The 22,410-nt window shown below is 40.1% G+C and overlaps 1 protein-coding gene across 5 annotated transcripts in view; it reads left to right on the plus strand.

Moving 5' to 3' along the window:
- Positions 1-16,957, plus strand: part of LOC309803775 (3',5'-cyclic-AMP phosphodiesterase 4D) — a 575,480-nt gene extending 558,523 nt beyond the window's left edge. For all 5 annotated transcript variants that reach the window (XM_082620485.1, XM_082620483.1, XM_082620484.1 and 2 more), the window contains 8 exons: positions 968-1,140; positions 1,918-2,016; positions 2,853-3,017; positions 4,048-4,147; positions 9,234-9,388; positions 10,589-10,711; positions 11,193-11,375; positions 12,092-16,957. In XM_082620485.1, coding sequence (XP_082476611.1) covers positions 968-1,140; positions 1,918-2,016; positions 2,853-3,017; positions 4,048-4,147; positions 9,234-9,388; positions 10,589-10,711; positions 11,193-11,375; positions 12,092-12,508 — 1,415 coding nt within the window. In that variant the 3' untranslated portion in view covers positions 12,509-16,957. The remainder of the gene's footprint in view (positions 1-967; positions 1,141-1,917; positions 2,017-2,852; positions 3,018-4,047; positions 4,148-9,233; positions 9,389-10,588; positions 10,712-11,192; positions 11,376-12,091) is intronic.
- The last annotated feature ends 5,453 nt before the right edge of the window (positions 16,958-22,410 follow it).

Below are 22,410 nucleotides of genomic sequence, written 5' to 3' on the forward strand. Positions count from 1 at the left end.
ATGCCTGGTAGACTGGAGACAGATAAATATAACACAATAGCTAAAAAAAGCTTGCTGATAATAGCTGACAGTATGGTGTGCTGGGACACCACTACCCCACCCTCCATCCACAGAAAGAAAATGCAGTAAGGGAAAACCAATAACTTGAACACATCCTTGATCTGAATTTACTTTCAAAACAAAGCTGTCATAATAGCTAATTAGCACATTCACTAAACAGACATTTATTGAACACACACTCTGTGCAAGGACAAGTTAAAGGAGCTCACTGTCTTGAAATAGTGAATGAGTGTACTGAGACATCTGATGTCTTATTTGAAAACAACAATTAGCTTTTGTGAATCTGATATTTAGTTATCAGGTAATATTGGAGGTACTCTGTGCTCCCCATAAAACCTTATTGCATTATTCCCCCATCTCACTATCGTATAGAAAATGTAAACTAGCAGTAGCAATCTAAGTCCTTCACATATGCTGTGTATGCTCCCACAGAATGACCCATTTCAATAAGCTATTAGGTTCACACAGTGCTGTTTTTATATTTGTGCACAAAGTTTCTGCCATTTCAAAGTAGGTATTGAAACTGGAGTTCTTAATTGGCAAGAGCAGTGTTCTCACCACTAAGTGAATTTTAAATAGGGATGAAATCGATGAGCAGTGGAAATAACCAGTGTCTTTTGCCTTTTCCAAGTCTGCTATCGTAAGTTTTTCAAAAGACATAATCACTGAATACATTTGATGTTAATTATTTTTCAGTGGAATTTATTTGCTTAATTTTGTGTTTGAGAGTATCAAATTAAGTCCACATCAAATTATAAATACTCAACTTCTTTAAAAGTTTTACTTGGAAATATTTCCTAGAATATATACTGATCAATTAAAATCCGCCATTATGCATGTTATAATAAAAAAAAAAAACCCAGGTAGAATTAATAGTAAATGAAGAATTTTTTTTAAAATTTTTAAGATAAGCAACATGAAGTGGAAATTCCTTCTCCAACTCAGAAGGAAAAGGAGAAAAAGAAAAGGCCAATGTCTCAGATCAGTGGGGTCAAGAAATTGATGCACAGCTCCAGTTTGACTAATTCAAGCATCCCAAGGTTTGGGGTCAAAACTGAACAAGAAGACATCCTTGCCAAGGTAAGACAATTTCAAGTATCCTGATCAGAAATACGCAGTGAACTTTGATACCTTCTCTTTTAAATAAATGGAAAAGTTTATTAATTCATGGGAGGTTTTTTTTTTGGAAGATGGGAAAGCCCTTTATAAAGCTTTTTCTAAATCAATTGGGTTTTATTAATATGTGGATTTAGACAGGCAGTTTGGTGTTATTATTATTATTTTTTTCTTTTTGCGGTACGTGGGCCTCTCACTGTTGTGGCCTCTCCCGTTGTGGAGCACAGGCTCCGGACGTGCAGGCTCAGGGGCCATGGCTCACGGGCCCAGCCGCTCCGCGGCATGTGGGATCTTCCCAGACCGGGGCACGAACCCGTGTCCCCTGCATCGGCAGGCGGACTCTCAACCACTGCGCCACCAGGGAAGCCTGGTGTTCTTTATTTTTGCATCTATATTTGTTTCTTTGACCTTAAACAATTAAAAAGTCTTTTAGGAGAATAGTTAAGGTTTTTGAGAGTAGGTTTTAACTATTGGAGAAATACTTTGAGATCGATATTTCAAGTATGTAAATATGTTTTATTGTCAGAGACATAAGGTTAAGCAACACCATTCAGTTTCTAGTATGCTTAAGCGGATTTGCCTAAAGTTTGCCTGTACTTACATGGTGCATCATTACATTTAAAATGATTTTTTTTAATTTAATGATCTTTTCATTGAAGTCAATAATTTTTAAATGATTGTGTTCATTGTTTCATGTTCTACTTCTGCAATGAGATTTGTTCTATCTTTCGTTAACCCCAGGAACTAGAAGATGTGAACAAATGGGGTCTTCATGTTTTCAGAATAGCAGAGTTGTCTGGGAACCGGCCTTTGACTGTTATCATGCACACCATTTTTCAGGTAATGCAGTTAAGTTCTATCACCTCTCTTTTATTTGGTGACATAACGTCCAGTCTGTGAATTGTGCATGCATTTTATCTTCTTCACTACTTACCCTCTTATACTTATTTTGATACTTTTTTCAAAATAAGGATACAGAAAGGCTAGCATATGGGTAAAACACAAATCACTTGTGTTATTTTTTCCATTGAAGAAAAAGATGTGATGTGGGCAAATTAAAGCAATTCATTAAAATAATAGTTTAAAAATCATCCACGTGATCCTGACTTGCATAGAGAATGGAGTGCTAACTTTACAAATTGAATAAGCCCTTTGCTGACTAATCTTAGTATGTAATTTCTTCAGCCACTGTCTTGTGGACTGCTCTCTTCTTCACATCGGTTTCTCATTCTTGTCAAGTTTTTGCCCCAGTTCAGTGTTAGGATTTATATGAGACATTGCAGCTATAGATACCCTGGGACTTGGAAGGGCAGCTCCAACCCTCGAGAGGATATTGTGTCTCACTTGTTTTGATCAATGGTGTTGGACTGAAGCTGCCTTCAGGATCCCGGGACACAGATACTTTGATAGTTGGCAGCTCATTCCTGACACCATATAACTTGAGAAAAGCATTGCTGGGCTCCAGAAGGACAACTCGACTCTGGTTTTGTCCCTGAAGTCCCTGGATCATCCCAAGGGTTTTCATTGTCCTCACTAGACGTTGAGAGAGTGCTACTCCCATTTCTGGGTTATCCATAGGCAACACTGGGGGTGATCTGTTGTTGCTGTTGTTAACATACTGTATGGAAAATCTTTTCTATAAGGACAAACTGTTAAGAGAATTTCTTCTCCCGCAGGAACGGGATTTATTAAAAACATTTAAAATTCCAGTGGACACTTTAATTACATACCTAATGACCCTGGAAGATCATTACCACGCTGATGTGGCCTACCACAATAATATTCACGCTGCAGACGTCGTCCAGTCAACACACGTGCTGTTATCTACACCTGCTTTGGAGGTAAACCTGGTTTCTAAACCTTTGAAAACACTAAGTTGCCACTCATAATGGTTTCTTCAACTTTTCTGCTGAAGGGTGCACAGGGCAAACGATAATCGACTTCACTAGAAATAGTATTGAGTTATGGGGGTGAAATGTCATTGTGGTAAATAAACAGTTGAGTCTTCGATGAATTTTGTCTGTGATAATTAATCAAAGATTTAGGGATTCATGTGTTTTATGATACTGCTTCTTTGAAATGATCTAGTGGACATTCCACAAAGCAAATCTGGCTTCCTCAGTTTTCAGTTAGTGTGGGGTTTTTTGAGAATTTAGCGTGAGGACTTTTTCATTTATAGTTCAAAGATTATTTTATAAAATATCAATACTAGCAATGCATTGGTATTTTTCACAGAACTTATTAGAAGGAAACACATCTTTAATGTTACCAGATCCTATGAAGTTGTTCCATTAAATGTTTAGGAAAGCAATTTGATTTCCTTCATTGTCTGGGAGAGTGATTCTCTTTGCTAATATATTTTATAGTTCGGATTGTTTCATTATAAAACTGTGTTAATACGTCATCGTTTGAGTGAGGGGTTCTCAGCTGGGGGTGATTTCCCCTTTTACTCGTACTCCTCCCTTCCCCCAGGGACATTTGGCAAATATGTGGAGACATTTTTAGCTGTCACAACTCGGGGGTACATGCTGCTGGCATCTCATGGGTAGAGGCCAGGGATCCTACTAAAAATCCTGTAATTCACGGGATGGCCTCCCATAACGAACAGTTATCCGGCCCCGAATGTCAGTTTTGCTGAGATTGAGAGTCCCTGTTTAGAATGGAAGACAAGAAAATAATTGCTCATGTCATTAACTTTATGCACATTTTCAGAATATCCTTAAACATCATCTTAAATACTTTTAAAATAAGCTATTATTTTCTATAAAAAATTTGTAGATGCTCCTTTTTTAATATTTAAAAAAATATAACCAATGGAAAAGGTTTGATCATGAGTTATAATAAAATCAGATATTGTCTGGATTTTTTCAGGCTGTGTTTACAGATTTAGAGATTCTTGCAGCAATTTTTGCCAGTGCAATACATGATGTAGATCATCCTGGTGTGTCCAATCAGTTTCTGATCAATACAAGTAAGTAAAGCATACTTATTTTTGCAGAAAAAATTTTCCTTTGTACATTTTAGAATGACTGAGAGTCTTTATAAACTTGGGGTGTTTCCAGAGCCATAATGTTCTCTTGAGATGTGCAGATAGGCGTTTCAGTGATAGCATATGTTAATGTAGTGTAGCTCTAAAAATTATTTTCATATCCCACGAGGCATATGATGTTTGAAAAACATGCATTCCAGTACTTCTCTAGAAATAATTTATTACCATATTAGTAGACAACGGCAATCAAAAGTGAAAGTTTGCCGAAAGATCTAGATAGTTAGATTGCCCCTAAAGTTTCCAATAAAAGAAGTTATCAGAATAAATGTTAAATTCGTCATTTTCTGTAGGTTGTCATTTAATCCTCTCCAGAGGCTGTAACTCCTTTTTCCCTCTCCACCACCATGCCCTGCCCTGTCCTTTCCTTTTTATTTTATTTTTTTATTAGAAATTTCTCCCTTTTTTATTTATTTATTTATTTATTTTTTAAATTCTCCACACAGCATGCAGGATCTTAGTTCCCTGACCAGGGATTGAACCCCTGCCCCCTACCAGTGGAAGCGTGGTGTCTTAACCACTGGACCGCCAGAGTTGTCCCTGTTCTTTCCTTTTTAAATCTCCTGCCGAGGGCAGTAGGAACTTCTCTTTTGACTAACTATCTCTTCTTATTTAATATTTTTAACCATTAATTTTTTCTCACTGGTGACATTTCATAAAATGCCATCACTGAATTTGGAAATACAAAGAATAGTAGACTGTTCAGCGTGTGACACCTCTGACACAGCTGCATAGAAAACCTCTGTAGGGAATGTTAGTGGTGCTTGAGCTAGGCCTTTGCGAAGAGGTTAAGCTTTACAGAAATTCTGTTCTTTCTGTACTTGAAGTTAACTGGTAAATAATTTACGTGTACCATTCATTCTTAAATTCCCTCACACCATGGTAGATTAACATTACAAAGTCAGTTTTATATGTGAAAAAATAATGTTCAAAGTTGTTAGTTTTTTTTCATATCTGTTAAGAGTTTGCCTCTCCTTTTTGCCATGAGTTGTGGATAATAGTCTCCTCGTGCCCCATAGCAATCTAGCTCTAGTAGCATCTCTGCCTTCACCATTCATTCACAACACAGCCAGATTTAAAGGGAGAATTTAAGTATAGCCTTGTTTTGAGAGATTTAACTCACATCTTTTGGACTGTTTACCTATTTGTATATTTTTAATAGCCTCTGTAACATATGCACATAATAGCCCTGTAACAAAATGTACTTTAGTAACTCACTCATGTATAGGAGGATTGAAAGTCATGGATTTCCAAAAATGTGTGGATAGTCAGTACATTTTAGAAGTCTGGTTTATGAACTTATTTATCTAGGATTAGACAGGATGACATTTCATGTTTCAGCCACCTTATGAGCACCTATAATGGGGTGCTTTTAGGAGTCACCAAGACATTACTGTATATATTGACACATAAATATTAATATACATCAGAGGCAGCTACATGAGTTTGCATTGTATCGTTGGTTAGGGTCAACTGTGCCCTTTCTGTAAAGAACAGGAAGGTCGTATAGTAAAAGGTACACTGCCAATTTCTTATTATCCTGGCTTGATTCATTTTTTTGATTCTTAGGTATGTCTTGATATGTTCTTAATTTTATAGATTTTTAACAAATACATATAAATTTTGTTTTAATTTTTGCCATTAAGAAAGGTATGCATTTTTTCTTTAAATTAATAATACCAAAATCAGACCTATGTGTTTTCTTTGCATCCTATTATGTATAATATTGTATGTTCCCATATTATAACATTAGAATTAAGAATAGAGAACAAATTAAAACAACTGATAATAAAGTCACTGTCTTCCAAGTACTCTGATAAATTTTTCAAGAAAAATGAAGACCAACTCTATTATTCTTTCTTGTGGACGCTCTAAGGGCAAATGGGCTTAGGCTGGCATCAGAGTACCCTTAGAGTCTGCAGTTTAAGCTAGCAAGGCTTCAGTCCACAGATGAATCTGATGCCCTTTAACGTTTGAGAGCCACTGAGAATAGATAATGGAGACATGTAGCAGGTAATTATGCATACAGAACAGTGACCAAGGGTGTCTGTTTAAGGTCATTTTGCTGATGACCTGCCTGAGGTAGAAGGATAACTGACCATGTTTCTGGAAGTATTTGTTATTCAGTGATGTTGTGCAGATCTCCTTTCCGTGGGGCCTCAGCAGCACAGGGTAGTCAACAGCTTTGGATTGCTGATGTTTTCTTGACGGTGGGGTGTGATGAGGCTGTGTTATACCTGAAAGAATAAATGAGCATCATCACCTGGTAGATGAAAGTTATCCCAGGGTTGATCAGAGCCCCAGGGCATTATGAGAATTACTGCCTTAGTTAGCTGTTAACTAGGGATCAAGCCAGCAATCATTTTATTTCAGGACTCAGAAGAGGCTTAGTAGCCAGTAACACAAGTAAGTTTTAGCTTCACAGCATACTCTAAGGGAGTCCCTCTAATAACTTGCAAACTTGTAATAAACAGCCTTATGAAACACCCTATCAGAATTATGCGATTATTTTTAGCTTACAGTAAACCCTTTTTTATAGACGTTAAATTTGTGCTTTCTCTTTCTTTTGGTGATTGTTTGAGCATCAGTGTCTCAGGCGAGCACACTCTCGGCTCTTAGCCTGGAGCTGGTGCTGCCAACCTGTCCAAAGGCAAAGGCTGAATCTGTGTTTCTCGTAATAAAGACTTGGAATCATCAGATCAGACTTCCTGTAGATGGGAGGTCACCTGTCCTATTTTAAGGGAGGCTGCATGGCTCGCCGTGGTGGAGGGGCACTGGGGCTCACCTGGCGGATTCCCAGGCCAGAGACACCTCTGCTTCTTAGTTGTGGTAACAGTTTTCATTAATCATTCCGCCTGTATTAGTTTTTTGGTTTGTTTGTTTGTTTTTTTTTTTTTTTGCGGTACGCGGGCCTCTCACTGTTGTGGCCTCTCCCGTTGTGGAACACAGGCTCAGCAGCCATGGCTCACGGGCCCAGCTGTTCTGCGGCATGTGGGATCTTCCTGGCCCGGGGCACGAACCCGTGTCCCCTGCATCGGCAGGCGGACTCTCAACAACTGCGCCACCAGGGAAGCCCTGTATTAGTTTTAGGCACCAAATGATTTGCTGTTAATGACACGTACACTCCTTGTAAACATGCTGCAGGTTTTGAGTCAGTTAAGCTTTTATACATGATGTAGGGGAATGGGGGACTCTGAATAGGATGTAAAGAAGTGGAAATTCCAGGCGAGAAGCTGCATAAGTCTTTTTCAAGGACAATACTACGTAAATAAATCCATAAAATGTAAATAGCATCATGAAATATTGAATAGAACACGTTAGGGGATATTTATCTTAAAAAAGGCATTTCACATAACAGCATTATTTTCTGAAACAGTGAAGCAGCGTCAGAACATACATAGAAGTAAATTTTACTTGGAAAACGAATACTTTCTGTTTATAGCAAAGATGCCTGGGTTTGGGGGGAAAAGATCTCCTCACACATTTGAACACATTAGTCGTGTTCAAAGCGTATGACTTTTGAGGTTCAAGAGCAGAGACATTTCACTGTATGAAGGTGGAGCTGGACCTAGCGACAGTACACACACTTTATTGCACTGAGTGCATTTTAAAATAAGCTTTCCACAGCTATATTTGTAGCTTATAAATAGAATGTTATTTTTCTGTATAAACCTAAAATCATAGGATTTCAGTCAAAATATTCTTGAACCCCTCTCGTCCTCCTTAGCTTCTTTAAAATAGTAATTGAGGGCTTCCCTGGTGGCGCAGTGGTTGAGAATCTGCCTGCTAATGCAGGGGACACGGGTTCAAGCCCTGGTCTGGGAGGATCCCACATGCTGCGGAGCAACTAGGCTCGTGAGCCACAACTACTGAGCCTGCGCGTCTGTGCTCCACAACAAGAGAGGCCGCGATAGTGAGAGGCCCGTGCACCGTGATGAAGAGTGGCCCCCGCTTGCCACAACCAGGAAAGCCCTCGCACAGAAACGAAGACCCAACACAGCAAAAATAAATAAGTTAATTAATAAACTCCTACCCCCAACATCTTAAAAAAAAAGTCATTGAATAGTATTGGATATTTCTTTATTAGAAAAGAATATATATTTTCCACACATGAGTCAGAAGAAAGATCAAATACGTATGCTTTTAGTCTTTACAGTGACTTAAGTGGCAACAGAATGAAGCACCAGTCCATTTTTTTTTAATGACTACCTTATAGGTCTGAGTCTGCTATTTATAGGAACTAGGAAAGAAGCAGGGTTTGTCACTGCCTAAAATAGGTCCAGGACAATTGTGGGGGAATGGCAGAATCTTCACTCTGGAGAAATGTAGGCAGCTAAACACCCATCTCTGTGTGAAGCCCTGAGCCTACAGCTGGGACGGGCAATATACATGTGTATAGTGACTGCCAAGATACTTGGAAAAGGAAATGGAAAAATGAATAAAGCTTTGCCTTTCAAAGCTATACTATGAACAAAATAAGCACAAGCTTGAACAGATCTGATATTATTCATGTGTTCCAAGCTGTTCTTGTACCTTCTCAGAGTACAAATAATCCTAAGTCACATGATCTTTACATTATATACAGTGTTGGGTGAGGTAGTCCACAGTTGTCAGGAATACAACATTTTATGCTCTGGACATGTTGTTGTAAATGTTAGGGATAATGTCTTCTTCTGCTGAGCTTACGGAGCTGCCTCTGGCAGATCCAGAGAGGAGGTTCAAGGTAATCTGGCCTAACTCTTCTTTCCCTTTATAACGGAGGAAGCTGAAGCCACAGAGTGAACTGACTTGCCGTGTGCCAAGAGCATTAGAATACACTCCCAAGATTCCAGGGATCTTTCTGTGGCCACATTAACTAGCAGACTTTCTTCTAGGTGTTGTCATGTAATGGGAATGCGAGCAGAGACGTTTAGGGGAAATTGCTTCCTAAACCCAAAATATCTCAGAATATGAAGCATAAGATAAACTTAGCATAAATGGCTTTGCTAACCTTCTGTCTCTTTCTTTCAAGACTCTGAACTTGCCTTGATGTACAATGATTCTTCTGTCCTGGAGAACCATCATTTGGCCGTGGGCTTTAAGTTGCTTCAGGAAGAAAACTGTGACATTTTCCAGAATTTGACCAAAAAGCAAAGACAATCATTAAGGAAGATGGTCATTGATATTGTAAGTAACTGATAAAAGCAAAAAGAGAACTGTGATGCATGGTGTTTAAAAAAAAAAAGAATGAGATGACTATCCGGGAAAGTATCATGTATATTTCAAGATAATGCTGCCTTTTTTGTCCCAGAGGCTGGCCCTGCTGCTGGCAATGATGCTCTACTGCTAACAGTCTGGGGCTAAGAATAATGCCAGCTTACCCTCCTTCGAGGTTTATTTTCTGAACTCCTACAGTCTGGTGGCAGACAGAGATGACTAACAAAAGCACAGGGAGCTGGCTAAAAAATGGATTCTTTTCCATTCAAAAACTGGAAAAAAATCTCTGTCAGCAGAAGTGTCATGTAGAAACATCCATGACATTAGCCTTTTCCCTATGCATGTTTTTCACAGTGATTATGAGACACAGGAATATCTCTGGTTGTCAAAAACTTAATCTGTTAAGTTTTGTACATACAAAGAAAGGCAGGGATTATCTGGTTTGGATAAGCAGAAAATTGACCAGAATATTGTTTCTGAAGTACTCCGTGAGCAGCCTTGACTCACTCCATCATAGCCCAGTAACCACTTTCTAGCACAAGGAATAGAAAAACTTCAAAACGTGCGATGATGTCTTATCTATGGAAATATTCCTTTCTAGCACCATGAAAGTGGCTGCCAGTGCCTACTGTTTCTGTATATTGCACACATGTATCTGGGCTTCCAGGGAAAGTGATAGCAAAGGGGAGAAGACTCTGCCCCAAGAAGTAGTAAAGGATTCTCCCACACACAGCTATTAGACAACAGAGGGGTTCTCCATTTCTTCTCACGTTCTCCATGATATTTTTATGTGCAAATTCTGACTTTTTTCCCCTGGACGTTTTTTACTTATGAAAATACTCTTTGTCGGGACTTCCCTGGCTGTCCAGTGGTTAAGACTTCACACTTCCACTACAGGGCACACAGGTTCGATCCCTGGTCAGGGAACTAAGATCCCACATGCCAAGAGGTGTGGCTAAGAAAAAGAAAAGAAATATCTCTACTGTATAGCACGGAGAACTCTACTCTCAATGATCCATAATGACCTGTATGGGAAAAGAATCTAAAAAAAAAGAGTGGATATATGTATATGTATAACTGATTTACTTTGCTGTACGTGTGAAACTAACACAACGTTGTAAATCAACTATACTGCAATAAAAATTTTTTTAAAATACTCTGTCTTTTAAGGTACTTGCAACAGACATGTCAAAGCACATGAATCTACTGGCTGATTTGAAAACTATGGTTGAAACTAAGAAAGTGACAAGTTCTGGAGTTCTTCTTCTTGATAATTATTCTGATAGGATTCAGGTAAACCATTCGAATTTGCTGTGTCTGAGTGTGTGTGTGTGTACATGTGTCTGTGTGTCTAGTTTAGATAAGATTTATGTCTCCTTTTTTCCAACTTATAATTTTAGCAGCTATAAGCAGGATTTTTATCCAAATTCTTAATCTTGAGAATTAACCAGATAAAATCCTGTTGGCCTTTTCAAGTGGAAATGCGTTAAAAAAAAAAAAAAAAGGTAACATCCTACAAAACCAACCACTTAAGCAGCTCTGAATTTAATCAACCATGCACATGAACAGTTTCTCTTATGATACATAGATGTGGTAGAAGTGGCATAATTTGGGACTATTAATACAGGTGTGAACTTCACACAGACACACCATGGTTGAGCTGTCTGGAACTACTCTTACACTACATGTATTTTTAAGTGTCACAGTCATCTGATGTGAATTTCTAGTAAAAAAGGAGCAGGTGCTAAATAGAGAAGGCATTGATCTGTTTTAGGTCCTTCAGAACATGGTGCATTGTGCTGACCTGAGCAACCCAACCAAGCCTCTCCAGCTATACCGCCAGTGGACGGACCGCATCATGGAGGAGTTCTTCCGCCAAGGGGACCGAGAGAGGGAGCGGGGCATGGAGATAAGCCCCATGTGTGACAAGCACAATGCCTCTGTGGAAAAATCACAGGTGATGCCTTAAGCATAAAGCTTTCAGAGAGAACACAACTACACAGAACATTTGGTTACGCCGTATGCATGTCACACAGTATTTTATTGGGTTTTCTTAATTACTTTCTTTGGTCAAGCTCAATGTCCACCTTAGTGTTTGTAAGCCAAAAAATTCCTTGATTCTTAGAATTTATATTCATTTAGTCATATATATATTCATAGGACAGTATATTCATTCATCGTGACTATATGTATATAGTATATTCATATGTGTAGAACTATTTCAGCTATCTCAATTCGTAAGTGAATAAAGTTATATGAATCCATATAGAGTACATGGCATTATTTCAGCTCTGTGGATTTACCTATGAATGGGCTATTCTAAAATAAAGTCCCAGCCTCAAGCCAAGTCCTGCCATGTAAACAACTGGAGGTTTTTTTACATCACAAACAGACTCTTGGACTCAGAGTTCGAGAAGCTAGTTTTTACCAGCTAGTAACAACATTTTTTTATTGGTCTGCTACCTAAAATAGCGACTGTTTTACCAAACTAAGGTTAGTAGTCTTCAGTTCAGTGTTCTATTTGCAGAGCGTATTATATTTTATATATTTTTCTGTAAATTCTATATATCATATATAAAAATTTAATTCAACATATTAGATACATTTGAGGGGGCTCGTTAACCTTTTCCATTGTTTCTTAGTCCCAATCGGATTTTTTTTTTTTTTAATCAGGTGGGCTTCATAGACTACATTGTTCATCCTCTCTGGGAGACGTGGGCAGACCTGGTCCATCCTGACGCCCAGGACATTTTGGACACTTTGGAGGACAATCGTGAGTGGTACCAGAGCACGATTCCTCAGAGCCCCTCCCCGGCGCCGGAAGACCAGGAGGAGGGCCGGCAGGGTCAAACCGAGAAGTTCCAGTTTGAACTGACCTTAGAGGAGGACGGCGAGTCAGACACCGAAAAGGACAGTGGAAGTCAAGTGGAAGAAGACACTAGCTGCAGTGACTCCAAGACGCTCTGCACTCAAGACTCGGAGTCCACCGAAATCCCCCTGGACGAGCAGGCGGAAGAGGAAGCCGTGGGAGAGGAGGAGGAGAGCCAGCCCGAGGCCTGTGCCATCGGAGATCACTCGCCCGACACATAACAGGGCAGAGACTTCCATGCCTTTTGTTTGTGTTTTTTGTTTTTTTAAGTAGAAACATTGTTTCCAAAGTGCATGTCACATGCCACAACTACGGTCACACCTCACTGTCATCTGCCAGGACGTTTGCGGAACAAAACTGACCTTGACGACTCAGTCTAGTGCTCAGGAATATCATCACCAGTTTTTTCACCTCCATGTCATCAGAATGAGGGGGACATCTTCACGAAAGGCAGTGTCCGAAGATTGCAGCTCGGTCGAGCTGAAGAAGCAGAGAAAATCAACTCCAAAGTGTTTTCTGGGGAGTGTGGCTCATCAGGCAGCCCAAAAGTTGAGATGATTTGGGGGTCCTTTTCCTTTTTATTTGTTCGCAATATTTTCAGCAGAAAGGAGGCATTACATGGACGGAGAGAAGCAACAAGTGGGTCAGGAACAGGACACATTGTGAAGCTGTTACCAGGAAGAAGATGAGCCACAGAAATTGCATAATTTTCTAATTTCAAGTCTTCCTGATACCTGACTGAATAGTGTGGTTCAGTGAGCTGCACTGACCTCTACATTTTGTATGATATGTAAAACAGATTTTTTGTAGAGCTTACTTTTATTATTAAATGTATTGAGGTATTATATTTAAAAAACTACGTTCAGAACTTCATCTGCCACTGGTTATTTTTTTTCTAAGGAGTAACTTGCAAGTTTTCAGTACAAATCTGTGCTACACTGGATAAACCTAATTTACAAATTTTACTTGCACCTTAGACTTCATAGCAATTAACTGATTTGTAGTGACCCATTGTTTTCTATACCAATGACTTCCATATTTTAAAAACAAAAATTGACTTTATGTTGCAGGAAACCCTTTTCGTAGGTCTTCGTTTACCGGCTTTTCATTTCACTCTTTTCAGACACGCAGAGTTGCTCCCCTCTTACATTTCTCTTCACTGTGTGCAAAGTGAATACTTGTTCCATAATACTTTGATGTGCATTCTGTCTAATGTGTCTCAAGCCTCATGGACACTCAGTCATCAGTTGGTGTTGTCTGAAGCAGGTGAGAGATATATAAATACCCAGTAGCTAAAATGGTCAGTCGTTTTTAGATATTTTCCTACTTAGTGTCTTCTGAGAACATTTTGCTGTGGCGATAGACCCTCATTTCACAAGTGCATGTCTCTGTAATAACCCACACATTTCATGCTCGTTTTTGTTTTCACAGTCATAGTAAGAACTTTTCCACCTTGTGCTGCTTCATTATCCGTGTGTGTTTGAACCTCTGTCCACATTCACTGCGTGGGGTCTTATCAGATATATCACCACCATGCTGACTGATGCAAAGAACAGGTAGTCAAGTTAGAGTTAGCATTCTTTTCTGCCATGAGGTCATATATAAGGACTAGCTTTTACTTTTGATTTACGAAGAAACGTTAACAGCTAGCTAGGTAATTTTTTAACAATATTAGCAGAATATATTAACGAAGACCAGTACAATGAATGCTCTTTTGTTTCTCTGATTTCACCATGGGATTAAGAACTGTATGAGGAATATTCCTGAGAAGTGATTTTAAGTGTAGCAATGACTCTTCCTTAAAGGACAGCCATGTAACACGTAGCGCTTGATTTATCAGTTATCATTGATCCATAAGTATGTCTTGTGGGGAAGAACTTCTTTAAATACACTGACAGAAGTTGATGATGCCCCTGGCACCAGAGATTTGGCAGTATAATGCCGTTTTAAAATACTCGGCTGGGTAAGAAGGTTCTGCATAAGTCAAACATTAGAGATCACTGTTGGCTAAATTTAGCATCAAGAAATGTATTACAATTTTAGAGATTGATTCCCAGTATTTACCTTCAAATGGCATCTTGGGGCATTTATTTAGTTTGGACTTCCTTCCCGCTTCAGCTCTTAATAAAGTGTTTACCTTCTCTGTGAAGAGTTTGGAGCCTGAATAATCATTTTTTAGAGTGATATCCAAGAACCCAAGTAGAGGCTAAAGGAGTATCAGACCAAATGGAAAATAAGTAAAACACTAAATAAAATTGTAACCCTGAAAAACATTTATATTGGAGATGTCAAAAGAAGCCATCTGAGGACTAATCACTAAGTCAGCAGCCAGGGAAATGACCCAAGCTGAAGATGCTATTTTACTCCCCTGAGATCCACTGATGCTTAGAAATTTGGATAGAAAAATTATGTAGCTCCGATCTTTCACACAGAGCACAGGATGGGAATTGACCAATTAATTATCAGATTTCCACCCTCCTTCCCCTGTAAAACCCAGACTTTCAAAGAAAGTCTTATGTTTGGCAAGTGGTTTCACAAGAATATTTGGAAACTTGTTTCCATTTTAATTTTATTTGTCCCTGATGGAGGTTTAGAGGAAAAGGCAAAGAATCTAGTGTTTCTTCCTTTCTCCAAAATATTCTCATTCCCTCCCCTCCCTAATGCTTGGTATTTCCCCCACAGAGTGCCTAGAATCTTAATGAAAAAAAAAAATTAAAACAGCAATATGTCACAAAAAAATCCAGACCTGAAAAGATTTATATAACTGCACTAAAAAAGAGAGGCTTTTTTTTTTTTCAATTTGTTGGGTTTTAGTGGTCACATGTTGTAAAGATATCCACTGATGGACAATCAGATTGTAGAAGAGATAATATCCAAAAGACAGGGACTAGTGCACTATACAATCTACTTCTCCTCTCCCTTCTCTTTCGCCAAAGTGTGCTTCAGAATTATGCACTGCTTTGAAAAGAATATCCTTTTACAAGTGACTTTACGTTTCCTAAAATGCCATAAGAAAATGCAATATCTGGGTACTGTATGGGGAAGAAAATGTCCAAGTTTGCATAAAACCAGTACATTTCAGCTTGCAAGTTACTAAACACAATAATGCTGTTTTAATTTTCTTTTACATCACTTAAAATTCACAAGAAAATAATGTAGATAGAACAAATTGCAGACAAGGAAAAAAAACTTGAATGAAGTGGATTTTACAGAAAGCTTTATGATACTCTTTGAATGCATTATTTATTTTTTGTGCCATGCATTTTTTTCTCACCAAATGACCTTACCGGTAATACAGTCTTGTTTGTCTGTTTACAACCATGTATTTATTGTAATGTACATACTGTAATGTTAATTGTAAATTATCAGTTCTTATTAAAACATCATCCCGCAATGGGATGGTGTTGATATATTTGGAAACTCTTGGTGAGAGAATGAATGGTGTGTATACATACTCCTTGTACATTTTCTTTTCTTCTATAAAATAGTCCTGTCACCTTAGAGCTTGTTTATGGAAGATTCAAGAAAACTATAAAATACATAAAGGTATATAAAATTAAGAAAACATAGCTGCAGGTCTTTGGTCCCAGGGCTGTGCCTTAACTTTAATCAATATTTTCTTCTGTTTTGCTGCATTTGAAAGTTAGGTAACGGTGGGGCTAGGGCTGGGCATTTTACATCTGAGCTTTGAATCTGTTGGATTTCTGGCAACAGCTGGATTTTACAGAAACACGGACAACCTCTGGAGCATTCTGAGACCCTTTTGAGAGACAAGCCCTTAAGTACTTTTTGCCATGAAGCAGCATGGCATATACGATGGTGATTTTTCCCTATCAGATACTAACTGAGCTCTTTAGTTAGTTACATTTGATTTTTATTTTCAAACACTACTGGAAAGATATATTCTTGTCCAGTGATTATAAAAAGTCTTTTTGGCTTCTAGAGTACATGGGCAAATGAATTTGATTTGAAACTAGAGCCGTAGGTCGTGTGTGTTAGTAATTTATTCCTTGGCTTCCTGTCATGTTAAGGAAATATATAATATGAAAAAGCTCATTTTTTTAACCCTTCAACTAAGATGAACCAAATTTCCTTATGTATGTAAATCCATATATTTAAACACAAAGTTTTATATGATGCCAATTCACACGGCATAATGGATTCACCATTCTCTAGAATCTTTTTCAGCAAAACTTACATTGCTTTAGAATTTTTAAATTCAACCTTGCACAGCTCCTAAAAGCTATGAAAAATTCCCAGTGGCCCAGCCCTCAGGATGTGTGACTTAGTGAAAGGAGAGATTCTTTTTCTAGAAAAAATGAGCCTCCTTTTATTTTCTTTTTTTTTTTCTTTCTTTTTTTTTTTTTTGACACAAACTGTAGATTTTAGCAGCCCTGGCCCAAAGGAATTTGATTACTTTTGTTTTAAACAGTACAACGGGGACACTATAATTACAAAAAAAAAAATCCTTACTGATTTTAGTTGTTTTTAATTTGATTTCTTTGGATATGTTTTCAGAGTGGTAAATTGTGTGTGAGCATTACAAATGATGATTCTTTTAGTGGTTTCTTAGCCTCTCTTACGGCCCATGGGGATAGTACTGTACATCAATACCTTCATATGAAATTTTTATATGCAATGGAAATAAAAGCATGGGTTGATTCTGCCTATTTATGACTCGATCTTTTACAAATAGAAGGTTATTCATTTTGTAGTTCAGTCAGCACAGGTTTCCGAGGGCCATGAAGATTGTTAAGGCGGAATAGAGGAGGATAGTGACGTCATACATTACTATTGATATTCACAGTCCAATGAAACCAAATTATGTAGATTAATCTTGCTACAGAAAAAAAATGCCAAAATTATGTAAATGGCCTACAACGTTAAGCACAGTGTTTTGTAAACAACCTTGGGAAGGAGACTTCTCTCATTGAGTATTCTGGCATACTGAAAGCTATTCAGATACTCCACAGTTATTTGTTGGGTCCCTACTCTGCAGACTACAAGGTTGTAAGGATTCATCAGGGAACAAGACCTAATTTCTGCTTTTGTGAGCTTACGGTCTAGAAGAGACAAAGGTATTAAACCATCCCATACACAGCATTGTAAGTGTCCTCAGTACAGCAAAGAAGCTCAGGTGCTGCAGTTGAGCAGGAACCTGACCTTGGTCTCTTCTGGAGGGCCAGAGAAGGCTTTCTTCAGGAAGCAATTTGGGGCTGAGCTCTGAAGGATCGTGAGAGGTAACTTGGCAAAAAGGAAGAGCTGACACAAAGAGGAGGATCCAGACAGAGAAAACATTTGCAAAAGTCCTGAGGTGCGAATGAGCTCCAGACCTCTGGAGAAATGGAAGGAAAACTCCTGTTCCAACGCTCTTTACTCCCTCACCCTGCTTTCTTTCCTCTATAACACTTACCACAAATTGACATATGCATCTGCTTGTTTATTGTCCGTCTCTCCCACCAGAGCATAGCTTCATAAGACTAGAGTCTTTGCTCACCAGTGTATCCCTCACACCTAAAAAGATGCCTGGTACACAGTAGGTGTTTAATATTTGTTGAATAGGGACTTTCCTGGTGGTGCAGTGGTTAAGAATCTGCCTGCCAATGCAGGGGACATGGGTTCGAGCCCTGGTCCGGGAAGATCCCACATGCCGTGGAGCAACGAAGCCTGTGCGCCACAACTACTGAGCCTGCGCTCTACAGCCCGCGAGCCACAACTACTGAAGCCTGCGCGCCTAGACCCCGTGCTCCGCAACAAGAGAAGCCACCGCGATGAGAAGTGCATACACTGCAACGAAGAGTAGCCCCCGCTCACTGCAACTAGAGAAAGCCTATGTACAGCAACAAAGACCCAACACAGCCAAATAAATAATATTTGTTGAATATAGCCACCAAACTGATATTGGATTCAATCTGGTGATCCAGACATTAGGGTTGATACCATAAAAATATTCCAGTTGTTTTTTTATTTTTGAGCTTGTCAAGATCCTGGATAAAGAGAGGTTACCGTTTTCTACCCTGTTGCTAACTAAAGATTCTGCTTCTTCCTCACAATTTCTCCTTTTTTTCCCTGAATGGCAGAAAATCCGTTTTCATGATGAGGAGAGTAAAGAAATCAGCAAAAGTTTAATCCCTAAATAGTAACTAGAATACAGTTAATTTAACAGAAAGACTGTGCTTAGCCTCTTCACCATTTCCTCCCAACACCGCAGAGAACAACAGAGACTAGAGCCTAAAGGTGACCAAATCGTCCCATCCAGGAAGGCTTGAGTAAGCCCAAGTCCCCTTCCTCAGCTTACGTCCCCAAAGTGAGACTCTGGGACAAAGGAACCAGCTGCCTTCTTTTCCCCACTCGTCCCCCCATGCTGATTTAGGCCAATTTGGGTGTGCTGAGCCCACCTGAGTTTAGGTCTTTGACTGGAAACATCTCAGGTACACAGCTTTGAACCCACAACAGTAAAACGTCCCACAGAAGAAAAGAAAACCATCTTCCCTGTCACCAGAGAGCACCACCCCCAGCAGGGATGCACTTACTTACAGAGCCTTGTTTTAGTGGAATTCCACCTGTGCATTCCCAGCTTTCTGATTTGGGGGCTGTTTCTTTCGTAGGTATTCTCATATCTCCAAGTAGGCAATGTCAGACTCAGTGTAATGGGTATAAATCTCAGCCCATTCACTCAAGTGTGCAGGATACCCTGCTTGCTTTATTTACATCAATTAACATGGGCTTTACGTCCCCATCCTACTAGTCTTGGGAGTTTCCATCTCGGTCTTTATTAGCACATCCCCTCTCCCTCCCAACATAAAAGTGCTCTCACCTGCAGTCAAGCAGAAACACCACTCCTGGGTGTTGTCAAGGCTGCAGTGGTTCCTTACAGTTTCTGGGCTTTTTGCTTCCTTCTCACGCACGTAGTGCCCGCTGAGGCTGGGAACCCCGGTTTGGGGGTCCTACGTCCTTACGCCCACCATGGATGCAAAGGATACCACCCTCCCAAGATCCAGAGCCACTCCGCAAGATAGTCCAAAAAAACGACAGACCTAGACAATTCCTCTGAGAGCTGGCCACGGTCAGTAGGACCCAAGCCGCAAATGAAGTACATCCCATTTCCTGTCTGGCCCTATATGAGCTGCAAACGGAGTGCAATCCACATTTTTGTCGGGCCGTATTTTGGGGCCCCCAACTGGAGGGTTGAGCTGCCTGCACAAGTAAGAACTGACAACCTGTGTGCCCCAGGCAGGCAGAAAGTCACGCCAAGTTGGCAGGATGCAAAATGAGACAAACAAGGAGGCAACGGCTGTTCCTGGGAGAGAAAGGATCCACAACCGAGGGCTCAGGCTTCGGAAAGGAAGGGAAAACTTGAAAATTTACCTTTCTCAATGGGGCGCTACAGAGATCCAAGCGAGCTGACGCTGGTAAGAATTCTCACCCTTCCTTGGCTTCTGCTGGTTTTCCTAGGAGCCCATCTGCAGGCGCCAGAGTGAGCAGGGTTTCAAGTAGAGAGTGTAGCCCTGTGTCTGTGTGAACTTGACAAGGCTTTTCACTAATTGGAATGTTAGCTTCTCCTGGGCTGTTGAAGGGAATAACTGATAACAGCCGACTGGAGAATATTTGTGCGTCTGGTCAACCCTGGGAGGGGCCCTCTTTCGAGGGTAGATATGGGGGCATTTGAGTTGGAGTGGAAGGATTTGACGAAACCTTTTCTCCGGTGTCCTAAGTGAATGCCAGTGAGGTGATTTGTTTTGCCGATGGACCCCAGGAGGGTGCAACGGGGGAGGCCCAGGTGTTCCAGGTTTCTGGCTTTAAAGCTGTTGCAGCTGTAAGGTAACTGACTTAGTGGGCTTTTAGTGACGGCCTTGGGGTCTCTTCAGAGTGGAAAAGCAATTCATTGCAGGCTTAGTGAGTACTCAGGTAACGGAGCGTACAGGCGTCAGTGGGAATCACCTCTTTGTTCTTTAATTTTTCATTAGCCTTTTACAATGAATCTTTCAATGATGCTTTTTTGGAATCTTGAAGCTTTTGGAGGCTTCTGCATGCCAATTAAAATAGATAGCCCATTCTGTTCATTGGTTTCAGGTGCACTTCTTAAATGAACGATCTTGCCTAATTGGAAAGTTCCCATGATGGCCATTGTAATTCTAGGTTGTCTTAATAAGATTTTGCCGTTTTTGTAGATATCTATGGCTTCCTGGACCACAGTTCTTAGACTTAAAATAAGCAGGTGTGCTGGGAGGTGGCACACTCAGGTCTTTGAAACTTGAGGATCCCGTTACTTTAGTTAAGCCTTGGGTCTCTGGGAGACAAATTAATACCTAAGGGGGATGTGCTGTTGGGCTAGGGCTTTTGTGGTGTTTCAAAAAACTCGCCAAAAACTGTTTAAAAACGATGAAAGAAGATAATTTGGGTGGTATGAATGGAGAACTGCCAAAGGGGCCAGAAAGCAAGGAGCTTTTATAGGTTAAAGAATAAAGAACAAGGAAGAGACAAATAGAAAATATCTGCTTGGCTGGGGACAAATACTCAACCTTGTTTGGGGCAAGAAGCCAGAGGGCCTGGTGTTTGGGGATTGGCTGACTGGATACACTGTGTTTCTGATCAAGAGGAGTATTTACAGGAACACAAAAGTTATGTAAGTTTTGGTTTGTGGATGTGGCATCTCAGGCAGGAGCCGCTCCATCTTGGGCCTAGAAATTTATTTCAACAGTATTTTGTACATATCCCTAGATTAGATATGTACATACCCCTCACTAGATTATGAGATTTTGCAGAAAATGTGCTCATGTGGTCAGGCTAGTAAAGATTTAAGTCAAGACATCAATATTTGCCTGTTCCTTCTCCTCTAATACCAGCACTCCTCAAATGTGGTCCTTGCACTGACATCAGAATCAACTAGATTCTTTTTAGAAATGTGCATGGTCAAGCCCCAACTCAGATCTTGGGAATAAGAATCCCTAGGGGTGGGTCCCAGAATCTGTCTTTTAACCAGTCATCCTGTTATTCCTATGGGCCATAAAGTTTGAGAAACTCTGTTCCAGACTTCTTGGAGTTGTTTTTTCCTCTTTCGGTTTTGCAGAAAAGCAGAATAATCTCAACCCCCTTTCTAATTCACTGCATTTACTCAAAGGGATGCATGTTACAGCAGGAGTTTCAACAGGTGTCGTGGTGACAGCTAATGGTGATTGGAGGAACGGTAGAAACACATGTTTAACCAGCCAGTTTCCATCAAGCAGGAATAGTAAAGCCAGCTATTGGCTCTCTTCAGTAGCAGAGGAGACCTCAGGTTGGCTGTTACCATCACGACAGTTATTGACATCATTACGGGTTCTGGATCCAATTTCAATGTGGAGGGTTGGAGTGGGTTCTTCATACCGACAAGGAATTCGCTTACACCAGCTGGGGGTCCTACAATTCAACTTAATTCTGGCACTATCCACCTGGAGATAGTATTGGATTCCACAGGGCTACAGGACTCAGTACTAGAAGACACCCACCCTCACCCCTCCATCCCCACCTCCTCCACTTCAGAGGCCAGTGGCAAACTCAGGTCATTACCTGCACTTCTGACCTACTAGCTATAGATCGGGGGTTCCAGCGACACCCCCGTCTTGGGTTCCATTAATTTGCTAGAGTGGCTCAGAGAAATATTTTACTTACTAGATCACTGCATTATTATAAGGACATATCACTCAGCAATAGCCAGATGGAAGATATACATAGAGCCAGGTATGGGGAAACGATAGAAGTTTCCATGCCCCCTCCAAGGACATCACTCTCCCCAAGTCTACAGTTTTCACCAGCCTGGAATCTCTTCGAACCCCAATCTTTTGGCTTTTTTCATGGAGGTTTCATTACATAGGTATGATTGAATAAATCATTGTCCATAAGAGATTGAGTCAACCTCCAGCCCCTCTCCCTGGAGGTCAGGGGGTGAGACTGAAAGTTCCAACCCTCTTATCACGTGGTTGGGCCCCCTGGCAATCAGCCCCCATCCTTAGGTGTTTTCCAAGCCACTATTAACATAATAAAGGACAACTTTATCACTCTCAACCCTTGGGAAATTCCGAGGGTGCCTCAGAGCTTTATGCCAGAAACTGGGAAGGAGACCAAATATATATTTTTATTGTAA

The sequence above is a fragment of the Mesoplodon mirus genome, assembly GCF_964341445.2.
Source record: "Mesoplodon mirus genome assembly, chromosome: 5".
Classification (NCBI taxonomy): Eukaryota; Metazoa; Chordata; class Mammalia; order Artiodactyla; family Ziphiidae; genus Mesoplodon; species Mesoplodon mirus.